At 39.4% G+C, this 13,513-nt stretch overlaps 1 protein-coding gene across 2 annotated transcripts in view; it reads left to right on the top strand.

Moving 5' to 3' along the window:
• CDH9 (cadherin 9) overlaps positions 1 to 13,513 on the top strand; it is a 132,531-nt gene that overhangs the window by 33,509 nt on the left and 85,509 nt on the right. For both annotated transcript variants that reach the window (XM_090049947.1, XM_090049946.1), the window contains exon 2: positions 4,027 to 4,350. In XM_090049947.1, the coding sequence (XP_089906073.1) occupies positions 4,123 to 4,350 (228 nt within the window). In that variant the 5' untranslated portion in view covers positions 4,027 to 4,122. The remainder of the gene's footprint in view (positions 1 to 4,026; positions 4,351 to 13,513) is intronic.

Below are 13,513 nucleotides of genomic sequence, written 5' to 3'. Positions count from 1 at the left end.
AGGACTGATCCCATCATAACACATTAATATCTGCAGAAACCTTTCACAATTACAACATATATCATACACAGTAGGAGAAATGTTTAGATCCATGTTTCTTTAGTTCCAAAAAAGAGGCCTGTACCAATGAAGATGAAAGAGATCTGTACTTGTTACAGCAATGGGAAATCCTACAGCCATCCAGTGAACCAATCACTGGAGGGCAGCGTCACACTGAAAGCCACTTTGCCACTATGTAAGATTCTGTTTTAACAGGAATAAAACACGAATTCTTTTGCTCTTCTGTGAAAGGATTAGTGTTTTCTCAGCAACTGATCCCCATGGCAGACCAGCATAGATGTATATGGAGTACATGTAGTTTCCTTAGTCTGCTTCCTTTTGTGTTCTGCTGACTACAATTTTCTGCTGTTTTCAGCATGCATGTTAACTAGCTGTCTAAGACACGTCCATTGGTTTATTTTCTAATATACTGCCCTGCCATGGGAGTGAAGTACAGTGGTTGATACCCAGCTTATAGTGTTTCTCTGAGCACAAAATTAGGGGGAAAATCGGGGAAAGGAGGGATTTGTTTTTTAAGCAAGAAGAGATAGGGAAGGGTTAATGATATATTATAAGACACTGGTAAGATGCCAGCTGTAGTCTGTATACAGTTCTTGTCATTCACATTCAAATCAATTCAAACTGGAACAGGTACAAAGAAAAGCTAATAGGATCATCAGGAGAACTGACAATTACAAACAGGGATTAAAACTGGCTAATTTAGACAAGCAAAACAAAAGGATGGAATGGACATGATTCCTTTCTATAAACATATCAGGAGGTAACCACTGGGAAAGGAAGACAGTAATTTAGGGTGAAGGACAATGTAGGCACATGGTCATGTGGGCATAATTTGGTTAGTAGTAAATTTAGGCTAGAAATTAAAAGCACTCAGTGATGTGAGATTTGAAAGCAGCAATGTCAGTAGTCACCGAGAGGGGTTGTTGGGGAACAACCCAATTTTATGATGTAGCATGATCAGTTTATGAACAGCACATAATGACACCTCAATAATTTCCTGAGATAATAGAACGCTAGACTTGCTGACCTAGTAACTTCCATGTTATGTCCTAGGTTGCTAAATATTTTAATTAAAAACAAGAAGGGCTTAAATGTATGTTCTCAGTACAGAGCTTTGAGGTTAACAATACCTAAAAATTTAAAAAAGATGAATTTGTCACTTGGAATAAAAGACAGTATTCTGATTGGTAGTCACTGAGTTTAAATAACAAGGCAATGCTTTACCCTTTCAATAACACATTCTTGACTTAGGAATTTGGTAATTTACTGGCATTAAATTAGCCATGGGAGGGTTACCTTATGGTCTTTGCAATGCAAAAAGAACATATTGAACATTACAAGAGGAGAAACAAGATATCAAGAATACCTACAGAACCACAAGAGAAAATGTTCTCTAATTTATGCCAAAATCTATGTACATGCATGATTTTATGCAAATTAGTGTTGATTTACTGTGTGCTTTGATTCTTCAATTTAAAAAGTGAGGAAAATACAATTTTTCCTGCATTATAACTATAATTTTCTGCATAAATTAGATGCCTTCACAAATGTTTTCTTTTTGTTTTTAAACATGATGCTAGAGATCGCTAAACATTCCAAGACTCCACTTCTTTCCTCAGATAAAAGTCTGCTTGAAGTCAGTAAAAGCACTAAAGCTTTCATCTTGCTTCAGGATCATGTAACTGAAGAAACCTGAGTCTGTGCAGATTTTCAGCATAATCATGACTCTCCAGAGATGCAGGGGCCTGTATTGGCTGGCCTTGGTGCAAAACAGGATGTCCAGAGCAGAGTTGTTTATATTGTTTGTCAACAGAAAGTTGGATTTTCCACTAGACATGTTTTTCTTTTTTCCTTTTTTTCTTTCTTGTTATAAAAAAATTCATATTTCTACTACTGAAAAACAAAACCAAACAATTATTGCTGACTTCCCCTCCACCTCCCTCCCACCCCTCAGAAAAAGCAGACTGAAAATTGCTTCTATAGTGCTTTGTCAGTGCTCATTTTGATGCTTAATATCCATCCATCCCATTCTTTTCTATTGGGCTGGGATCCTCAGTCTGTACCTCAGTTTATGCAGTGACAATTCAACAAGAGGTGGTTCATAGCATACCATGGGAAGATCTTATGCAGCTTAGAAGCTCAGCCTGGAGGGTCCGGGAGGGCAGGGGCACAAAGCAACTAAGGGCAACTAAGGGCATAGGCAGAAGTTACATTTGTTGTATGATCATCTCCTTGAAAGCACTCTACAGCTTTGCCCTGAAAGAAGTACACTTTAAAAGTGCCAGATTTTGTGAAAAATTATGTCTCATTACATGAAGTTTCAAATGAAAGCACTCTGAAGTGGAGAGCTTTCATTAACTTCTGTCTGATCACACCAGTTCTGCCCTTGGTACACTCTGCATGATGGGAGGGGAGACAAGGATGGAGAGGGAGCTTAAACTGGGGTTTTCCAAGCTGGTACCAGAGTGGGTACGGATATATTGGAGCCTATCCCCCTCCCTCCCCCCAGGCAGGGGTCTTGATTCCACCTGCCCCCTGTCCTGCGCTGCACAGGCTGGGCAAACCAAGCCCAAGCACCCTCCCCTCCCTTCTTCCCCCTCCCATCATGCAGACAATGCAGGAGCTGGTGGGGGGAGGGGTTAGGGGAGAGAAGTGCAGACACTTATAGTTCTTCATGTGGATTAGCTCCAGATTGGAAATCGATCCCCCACCCTCCCAACCCAACAGAGAATGTCTGTTGGGTCAGGAGGGTTGGTCTAACTCATGGTGCTTTCTGTGAAGTGCCATGAGTTAGACCAGGGAGCTGCACATCTATCAGCACCCTAAATATTACTTCCCACTCTGTTGTGCTAGTTTAACAGGGAGTTAATTTTTCAGCTAAAGTTTTTTGTTTTTAATTTTTCACTGAAATGTTGACATTTTATAAGAAAGGTTTTTTCATTGTGTATTTTTTCTCTTTGGAGCTAAAAAGAGCCATACCCTGATTAACTGTAGTCCAAATGCAGAATCCCTATTGATTCCAATGAGATTTTGTGGATGGAGCTCTTTCAGTACAGGTCCGGGAAGTATAAGTCAACCCAGTCCAGAAGGGCCATGGAAGGTCTCTTCCATCACTAAGGCCCTCTCAAACAAATCCCTTCTGTGTCACAGAATCTTCCTTGGCTTAAGAATGGATGAGTAATTATACAAGCAAGGCCTTTGTACACCATTCAAGCAATTTGGAAGGAAAGTATACAGGAAACATGTAAACATGTACAGCACAACATTTAGTTTCACTCGAACATCTGTGCACAAGGTGGCAAGGGGAAGAATGGTACCACAGCAGTGAGAGAATAGCTTGAGAGAAAATATATTTAAAATTCTTTTGATGTGTAGGTTCTCACATGATAACAGGATCACACTAGAAGCTGGGAAGCTAGCTCTTTGCTTTAGAATTGCACTAAATGTAGCAATAAAATTATTTTGGTCCATTTAACTTTTAAGATATAGAAATATATTACCTGATCAAATCATGGCTGTGAATCTATTAATGTATATGATGGAGGAGGGAGAAACAGAGGGCAAGGATTTGAAGAGACTGTGACTGTGTACACATTCAAATATTTTGATAGATTTCTCCCAGTTTTATTTTCTAGTAGAAAACTTGCCCAGAGCTGCAGGTACAAATATTCAAATGTTGAGACCTTGAAAAGTATGGAGCTTGCAGTGTTGGCAATGTACAGCCAGAGGCTCCTGGACCAGCCATTTTACTCTAGGAAAAAAAGCCTGAATATCTGTATACCCATGATTTCTCTTGGAATAACTCTCCCAGGAGGCCTGTATTAAAATTGTAATTTATTTATAGGCATAAAAGTCCTAAAATCCAGTAGTTGTACAAATACATTGATTGATGCACAACTGTGGTAAAATATAAGTATCCAAAGAAGATTACTGCTACTCACCCATAAACTTTTGACTATTTCACAGGTCCTTTAAAAGTGGAATACAACACTTAAAAACATTTACTGTGGTGAAATAGGAGAGAAGTTCAACATAGCAGCCTCTTTGCTGAAGCTGCAAACAATGAGGACTTACTACTGCCTGGCATTTTTGATCTGGAGTTGTATACTTCATGTGGTGCAGTTGACACCATCCCCAAAAAGGACTAGCAAATATTTGCATCCTGAAAGGATAATGGGGCTATCACAGGATGCTGGGAAAACACTGCACCGCACTAAACGTGGCTGGATGTGGAATCAGTTTTTCTTGCTGGAGGAGTACATGGGTCCAGATACCCAGTATGTGGGCAAGGTAAGCTTTGTATTTAAAAGGTGCTTAAGAGATGATGAATATGACAACTGTTTCTTCCCAGCTTTGCACAGTCCTCCTGATTTGATTTTTTTTATATTTGAGTGGATGTTATTTTCAAATCACCACTAAAATGGTGATTCTTCTAATGTATTGTAGATGTGCTTTTTTGTCTTTGTTTTTTTCTTTGGGAAAACAGAGAAGAAGATGGAGTACTGTACTGACTACAAAAGGGAACATTTCCAATTGAACACTACTCATTCTTGGTTAACCAACACATGAGTTTCATCACAGAATCAGTTGCAATCAGATTTCCATTGTTAAGATAAACATTAAATAAGGCGGCAAAAAGGTTATGTTTCAATTACTTTGTTTCTGTGGTATTAGTAAGACTACAGAGATCCTCTCATGTGTAAAATTCCACTTAATAATGAAAATTATGTCTTTATACAAGATTAAGCCAGGACAAGATGTTTTTAAAAAAAGAAAAAGGAAACATGCTAGTCCTTTATCCTTTCTCCAGCAAACAAACTCAAACCCAAACAATCTGGGAAAGGTAGCTCCTTGAATTGTACAAGTCCTCTTCCTTACATCATCTATAACAACAACAATATCTCTGATTCTAGCTCTCTATCTGTGACTCTTAATTTAACTTCCTACCTTTCCTCTCCATCTTCATCAAGGAATATTAAATTTCTAGCATTTGCTGCATTGCATCATCTTTCCTGTAGGGTATTCAGCCCCACACTGGAACATTCCCGTGCCCCAGAAAACCCCTCTACAGCAAATTGAGCAAGGTTGGAGCAGCCCCAGGCTAGTGGACCTCTACCCCCTGCACATCTTGCCAGCCCAGGCTACTCCCACTTAGCTCAACACACATTAAAACATGGTGCCAGGAGGCAATAAACTCTGGTGTGATATGTACTGGAGTTTATTATTGCTTCATGCCATGTAGATGTGCCCACTATGGCATAAAATTCAGTTTGAGGTACCTTAAAATAATGAGTAATATTTCAAATGAGAAATAACACAGGGGGCACAGTATTTTAAATATATTTAGATTCATAATATATGAATGGCCACAAAAATAATTTTCTCTTTGCAAAAAATGATAATCTTTACGTTAGAAAAACTTTAAGAAGGCCATTAAGTGGCATTTGAGTTGATTTTAAACTCAGTTGTACCAGCATGGCTTCAAAGTAACCTGAATGATTTTAATAAAGGTATAAGAATGGACATCTGCAATAATGAATTCCAGACTTTGTATCTCTCTGCATCTCCTTGCTTCCACCACTGAAAATCTGTGTGAGGAAAGGGGCAATTACTGAATCTGTAAACAGATGGTAAGCACACCAGGCCATGCACTGCATTCCAAAAAAGCAATATTGAACCAATAGCATCACCCTCCAAATAATTTTATTAGTCAGAATATGTTACATTGTTTCATGACATGACATTATGCAAAATGGTTGTGTCTGTTCTCAGTTCAAATGCTGTAAATGGGAGCAATTCAACTTCAGGCAGTAGTGCTGTCATAAATATTTTGAGAGAGCAAGAGCTGGCCTAAATAGCACTAACAGGAAAATGAACTAAGTATTTTAGTTTTCCCCTAAAAACAACTTTTAGGCATTTCTCATAACTGATATTGCGCTGTCTCAGGTTTAGTATTCTCTCCCTCAAACTGATGGTAATTAGCAAATTGGGTTACATGTGAAGAGAGAGCACTTTAATTCCTACCCATAGGGAGTAGCTAGTAGCAAGAATTCCCATACAGCCCCTCTTTAATATGGACAGATGCAAGCAAAAAGAGTAGATTATAACAGAATAATGATATTACACTAGAAAGAAAATAAAATGAATTAAGAAACAACAATTTTAAATATATTTGCTAGAGAATCAGACAGCCATCTAAAAGGAGTAGTCATGTTTCTCTCCTGAGGGCTCAATTTGTAGCAAGTTCCACATATTTTGCCTACAGTATGACTATTTGTTATTAGGAATGGGGTAGTTACTAATTACTTGTCTGTCAGTGTGTGTATTAAATTTGTCCTTTGACTCAATATTAAACATCACACACAACAGAGAATTATTGCTTTCATGTCGCTTACAAATTTTACCTGTGTTATACCTGCACAAATCAATTTTTTACCATGTAGCAACAATAAAATGGTGATACAGTACCATTTTCTAATATATTATATTCCACTTCAACTTACACAGGAAATTACAGTGTACATATATACATGTTTACTTTAAAGTAAATTGACTTTATGCCATGGAGCACACACACAGCACAAATATACAGTGGTATAAATCACTTCAAGGTAAAGTTATCTGGTTCTAAGTAGTGATAATGGACAAGTGTTTATAATTTTTGGGACCTTTCCTGTGGGGTCCATCCTGCCACCCCTTCAAATCAATGTGCATATAAGGCCCCTGGGTGAGATTACAAAGGAATTTGGAGTGAGGCACTATCATCTGACCTAGGTCTTGCAGTTTCAGTGCATCCTCAGGGCATGACTACAGTTGGGGATTGGATGCAGGTGAACAAACTGAAACTGAATCCAGACAAGTCAAAGGTGATGGTAGTGTACAGAACATTTAACTTGGCAGGGATTGGGTCACCTATCATTGCTGGGGCTCAACCTCCCTCTCCTCCTGTCACTCATGCTTGCAGGCTAGGGGTGCTCCTGAATGTTCAGGTGGTACAAGTGGCTAGAAGTATCTTTCACAAACTTTACCTGGCAACAAGATTGCAACCTTTCAGAATCAAATCTGGCCACCTCTATCTGTGCCTTTGTAATGCCAAGACTAAACTATTTCCATGAGGTCTATGTGAGGTTGCCCTTGAAGACTAATTAGAAACTGCAGCTGGTGCAGAATATGGAAGCACACCTTCTGAGGGGAGTAGGTTGCTAGGAGCACTTAACTCCAGAGTCTATACTAGTCCCCAGTAGCTTTCTGAGCAAAGTTCAAGGTGCTAGTTTTGACCTTTAAGTTCTAAAGCAGGACTGACCCCTGAGGGAAGCTGTGGCACCCCCTGCTAGCCATGCTAATCCTACTTCACTCCAGCTCCTCAGTGTACTCAATCTCAGCTACCACACCTTCATGTATGTGTTGAGAGATGCTTTCCCCCAAGTTCTGGAGTGATCCTAACAGTGTCTAACTGACTTTTAGACAGACTCTTGGTCCTACTTGGGTCTTTAGACCCCTAGGGTACCTATACACATGTAGAGAGGTTGCTCTGATGAACATCAGAGGAGGCTCGACTAATCAAGTCTATTGGAGTGTGGTAATTATTGCACTCCAGCAGACTCCAGCATCATGTGTATCAGTGTCCCCATGCAAGAAAATGGTGGTAGAGGTACTTTAACTAAAGTTAAAGCATGAGCTTTAGTTAAAGTGCCCCTGCTACCATTTTTCAGTGGGGGGACACTGATACACATGACATTCTGGGTGCTTTAGTTAGAGTGGCTCTTAGAGTCCTGGTGCTTACTTCAGGCAGCCACCCTGGGAGAGCTGGTCCTGTGCGCATAACCTTACTATGAAGCAGAGTAAATATAGGTAAATTATTTCATAACATTTCTGTGATGACCAAGAATCTTCAGGATACCTGGCTCAGTTGTAGTTTCATGTGACCTTTGTCTAATAGTAATGGCATGGTTGGTGGAAGGGGGGAGGTGGGGTAGAAGCTGAAAAAAAAAGGAAGCAGATTTTTATAGAAAAGCAGAAAGACAATTAGAAAATGAAGGGTATCCAGAAGGTGGAAAAAATGATTAGGGCAGCATTTCCCAACCCTTTTTGTCCCATGGCACACTTACTTGAATAAAAAAGCACTGCAGCACACTGGACATATGGCTGGGGTGTGGTACACAGCCAGCCAGACACCAACCAGAGGCATAGGGGGTAGCACAAGGTCAGCTGGATGGCATTTTGGATTGAAGCCATGCCCCCTGCCTGACTGGAGCCATGCTCCCCATCTCTCTGTCTCCACAGCAGCAGCAGATGGGGGCATGGGTCCAGCTCAAAATGCCATGGCACACCTGGACGTGCCTCATGGCACACCAGTGTGCCACAGCACACCAGTTGGGAAATGCTGAATTAAGGAAGGGAGGAACTACATCATAACCACATTTTCCATCATCATTAGCAGCAACAGTAGCAATATCCAAAGAGTGGCTGCCTTTTCCACAATCTCTCCACTGTGTATATGCACATGTATATGCTCTACAGTGGTATATTAAAACAAGTAACAGTAAAACTACTCCTTGCACACTAAGTACCTATTACAAACAGTAGTAGGAGCACTAGCAACAGTATGATGCTCACATGAACATCATGCAAACCCTCTTATGCATTGTCCTGTGACTGGTCAAGAGCATTCACAACAGACAAGTGCTATAGCTCAGAGTAATCTTTCTATTTAGCAGTTTCCAGTTGCCTTACATTATCAGACAATCTGAAGAAGGGCACTCTGTGCCCCAAAGCTTATCTAGTATCGCTTGCAACTATACAACTGGTACAATAAAATATTTTAACTTGTTTCTCGTATACTCCCTGGACTATCATGTCTCCAACACTCCAAGTACGTTATCATCAGACAAAATATTTGTTGACCTTCTATGGCTATTCCCTAGTAAATATATAGGGCATAGCCATAATTTTGATATGTCAGATCAGTTTCTACTTCGGGGTTATAAATTCCTGTCTTGCACAACTGTGGGCACATCTATATGTGCTATTAATGCTATAAAGGCTTACTATGCAGTAAAATAATGCAGAGTGCATCTACATGTATCTTCCATGGCACAGTTGTTACTGAACCATCATTTAATACTTGCTTTAGGAAGTACTAAGTAGTGGCACAGTAACAGCCTTTACTGCACTGTCCCACAGGCACATGGTTATTTTGAGCAGCTACATCGTTGTAGCAATGTACTATAGCGAAGTAGGTCATTGCTTTGTTTATGTAGTGTTGGCATCATAGTTTATGCCCACTGAAGCTACATCACCATAGCAATAAACTACACCACCATAGCACATCACTACAGTGACATAGCATCATATGTAGACGCTCCCAGTAACCCCTCCCTGGGAGCATGTCTACAAATGTCCCCTGTTGGCAGCAAATCGGCTCCCAGTGTACAGGGCTGTTCCTACCCTGCTCTGGCTTGTATAGCAGCCAGGGGGAGGGAGCTCCAGGCTCCCCTGGGATGCTATCCCTGGGGCTGGCAGGGAGCACAGCCTGGTCCCCATGTGCAGGGGACCAGAAGAGCTCTGCCAGCTGCAGAAACAGCTGTCTCCTAGCTCCATACACATTGGGAGAGGTCCTAATGTACAAGAGGCTGGGATGCAGCTGCCTCTGTAGAGCTCTCCTGGTCCCTGCACATGGGGACAAGCCCCTTGCCCAGTGAGGCTATCCCATGCAGCTGGGGCAGCTTCTGGGACAGCTCACAGCCAGCTCTGGGCTAGGCTGGGTGGGGGTTTCCCTGAACAATCTGGAGCTGGCCAGAAGCTGCCCCAGAAGTGGGACCCCTCCTGCCCAGCCTCCAGCTGCAAATTTGCTCCAGGTGAGCATCTATACATGTGGTACTGTGCAGTATCTACTCCACAGTTAGTTTACTACTTGTATTTACATGTAGTGGCTTACTGCACAGTAGGCTAATTTAGTGCACAGTAAGATGGTGACACTTTACTATGCATTGAATTCATCTACTGTATAGTAAAGTCTCTCATGTAAACACACCCACTATGTATATATTAATGAGATAAGAAATTTACTTTAACAGAATAGGAATCCCAGGTTATTACATTGCTCTGACTATACACTTAACAGCTAAAATTAAACAAGGATGCAATTACCACTAATTACTAGAAATACTGGCAAACATATTGAATCTTGATATCAGCATCTGAGTGTGAGCATCACTAAATTTATTCAATATACACAAAGATAATGCTGTGAAATATTCTCTGTCAGATGGTTCACAAACATAGCTTCTACATGTTTGTCTGTCCTGAAACCTAGTTGTGAGGCTATTAAACAAAACAGGAATATGTTAATGGACCTTGATCAGGTAAGACCATGCATGCATTATTGATTATCATTATTATATTATTTTTCACAACAGAAGTACTGAACAGTGATAGGTAGCAGAAAATGGAGACCAGTAAATTCACTTAATGCATTTGGCAGACAGAAAATATTGTTGAGAGAATAGGGATGGGATGTTTGATACAACAGGTGCTAAGGCTAGGACACTTGGGGAATAAATCAAAGAAAAGACAAAGACCACAGCGCACCCTTCACAAATAGGACATGTATGCCAGATGCAATCACTCTGGGAGAATGTGACAAGGGAAAATTAAATGTAAACCTGAAGATCAGGCAATATATTTTCCATGTGTCTTTTTTTCCTTACCTCCCCATTATTGGTTGGAAAAAAGACACAAGAACTTACTGTGGCAACTTCACACACAGCTAATATAGTGTTCTTCCAACTGTTCTGTGAAAAATAATATGTATAATATTTCCTAAAGTTTCCTATGCCTTCCCTTTCTCCTATTATCTCAGCTTTCCATTTTCCTCCTAAGAATATCAAAGGCCAATTAAACTAATCATATATTTCTCAGATTATTATTATTAATTACATTATAAAGCTACCTAATGGCATATAAGATTGTGGTCTCATTGTACCAGATGCTGAACAAATACAGAGTAAGAGACAGGCCCAATCCTAAAAAATTAGGACTAAATATATTAAAGAATATAGGTACCAACACTTAGATGCTGAAATGCCTTATTTTTATGGGCTGCTATCTGGAGTGCACTCCATAACCGTAACTTAGCCACTTGAATTTTTATACAGTGCATCTTAGAAGAGTAATCCAAAAATCCCTTACTCCAAGCAGAAAACTGGCAGTGCCAGTAGGAAATACTGATGACATGGATTTCCCACAACTCCAAATCCTCTCCATGGATATAGGCATGTAATTATGCTGCAGGTGTGTCTCTCTCTGAACCTGGGATCCAGACTCCTTTCCTGAAAGTAGGTGCCTACATCTGTTCTTTGAAAAAAAATGTAAAGCTTACTCTCTTCTTCTAAAACATAGCTCAAAAAAAAGGTGGTGAAGGTGGTGGCACCACCACCATCAACATTAATATAAGAATCTTAAACACTTTCTCAGGAAGAGACCAATATATAATGCCTTCTTCAAACCAAGAGTGTTCAAGGCCACAAATGGTCACCTCTATAGAGGATGCCTTAACTCTGAAATTATAGACTAGGCTGGATAAGCATTTTTCAATGCCCCCCTGCTGAAGCTGTGCCTTTGTTCAGAAAAGTATTCAGGTTTCATAAGGCCAGAAAGAAAATGTACAAGAAGGAACTTATTCTGTGGCCTAGTGGTTGGGGGCACAGCTAGGAGAGTAGAGTCCTTTGTGCCCAGACTGTTAACAACTATTATGTTCATTACTCATTGGATTTAAAACTACAACTGAAGTAGTCTTGAGAGAAAAATCCAGTATTCAGGACTGCTCTTTCTCTTAAGAGGTAGAAGATGTGGGTCTGAACACTTCCTGGGCAAGTGCTTCAGCCACTAAAGCTATGTGTATAAACAGATGAGTAGCACTGTCACTGCCTTCTTTTTTCTGACCACACTTAAAATAAAGCATTCACAACTTCATTTTGGGACAAGTGCAATCTGGACAGTGAATTTTAGGTATGCTCTGAGCTTGCTAAAATATCTCAACCCTCAGAAAACAAGACTCTTTTCCCTGTGGTATTTTTAAAATGGCTAACTATTTTATATCTAGCATTTTTTCCAGCCCAGAGGAGTATTAAGTCAATACATCAACCTCTTTAAGCCCTCAATTTCTAGCTGTTTAATACACCTAAGACCATACTATCCACTAGGTCCTCCTAGGGCAATTTCTTATTTTGGGCGTTTTCATGTTACCTAATATAGTAGAGTGTTAGTAATCATCCAGAGTAGCAAATTCTGTTATTTCACTGGCTAATTATCTCAACGTCATGCATTGGTTAAATATTATGTAGTGCTTTTATATTGACAACATATTTCATATGAATTTAAATCACCTCCTACCATTGTCTAAAAGAAGTAAAAATATAAGTAAATTGTATTAGTGATAAGCAACTGTATTTTCTGAAGTGAATTTAGATACCTCCAATTTGCAATTTAAGGTAAGCAACATGACACTCCTTAACTGGGTCTGAATTCCTTAAAGGGCTGAACACTCAACCCATCAAAATCAAGTCTTTACAATCTGCCTCTAACTGGGGATTCAGAGACGGAAACAATGAGAATTGTTATCTATTATTGAAAATTGAGTAACTTATGATTTGCAAGTGATACATTCAAGTGCCTTTTAAAAAGGTAAAACCTGTTCAGACACAGCCTGAAGTGAAATGCAACCAGTTATACTGCCTCACAGTATCTCCTTATACAAATTAAGGCTTCATTTTGCAAATCAAAAGACAGTTGATTAGCAGCTCATTCTATTAGTTCTACTAGAATCTTTATCAATTGTACAAGTAAAATCAGCCCTATAATCTATTATAGTTTGCTAAAAATGTACTTAACCTTTTTAAAGGGGAATTATTACAGTAAAAAGTATCTATCAAAATGAGCTAAGACTGACCAAAATTACTCTGACCCATGAATGACTTAGTTTTAGTCACTTTTATGATTGGGCTTCACATTTCTTAAAAATAACATCCCAAACCTTACTTAAATTATATCTTTAGCTAAAGAAAAACAAAACAAAACTCTGACATCTCCAGTTTGAAGGTCAGTTTGATTTATGACATGTACATGTACTTCTTGATAGAAAGACAATTTTATTTTGGAATAGTTATTAAAACGCATGTATTTATAACCCTACAATTGTTAACATCAGAGATACCCAGACAAGGTTGCTCACTACAGAATCAGTCATTAAGAGGAAAATGAGGGAGAAATGAAAGTAATGTTTTCAGAGAACAGTACAAACCATATCATTTAGTTACTGAAAGTATAGCGACATTGCTACTAGTCACACTTTGGGCTGTTTTTATTCTTTGATTCAGCTTTTCATTTTTCATTCCTCATAATGTATAGATAGCAAATCAGATTAGGATTTAGGAATTTTCTTTCGTATAAACTT

Source organism: Crocodylus siamensis, chromosome 5, assembly GCF_052110815.1.
Source record: "Crocodylus siamensis isolate JL-2025a chromosome 5, ASM5211081v1, whole genome shotgun sequence".
Classification (NCBI taxonomy): domain Eukaryota; kingdom Metazoa; phylum Chordata; order Crocodylia; family Crocodylidae; genus Crocodylus; species Crocodylus siamensis.
The sequence above is the reverse complement of the archived record's forward strand: the minus strand, read 5'-3'. Positions and strand labels throughout refer to the sequence as shown.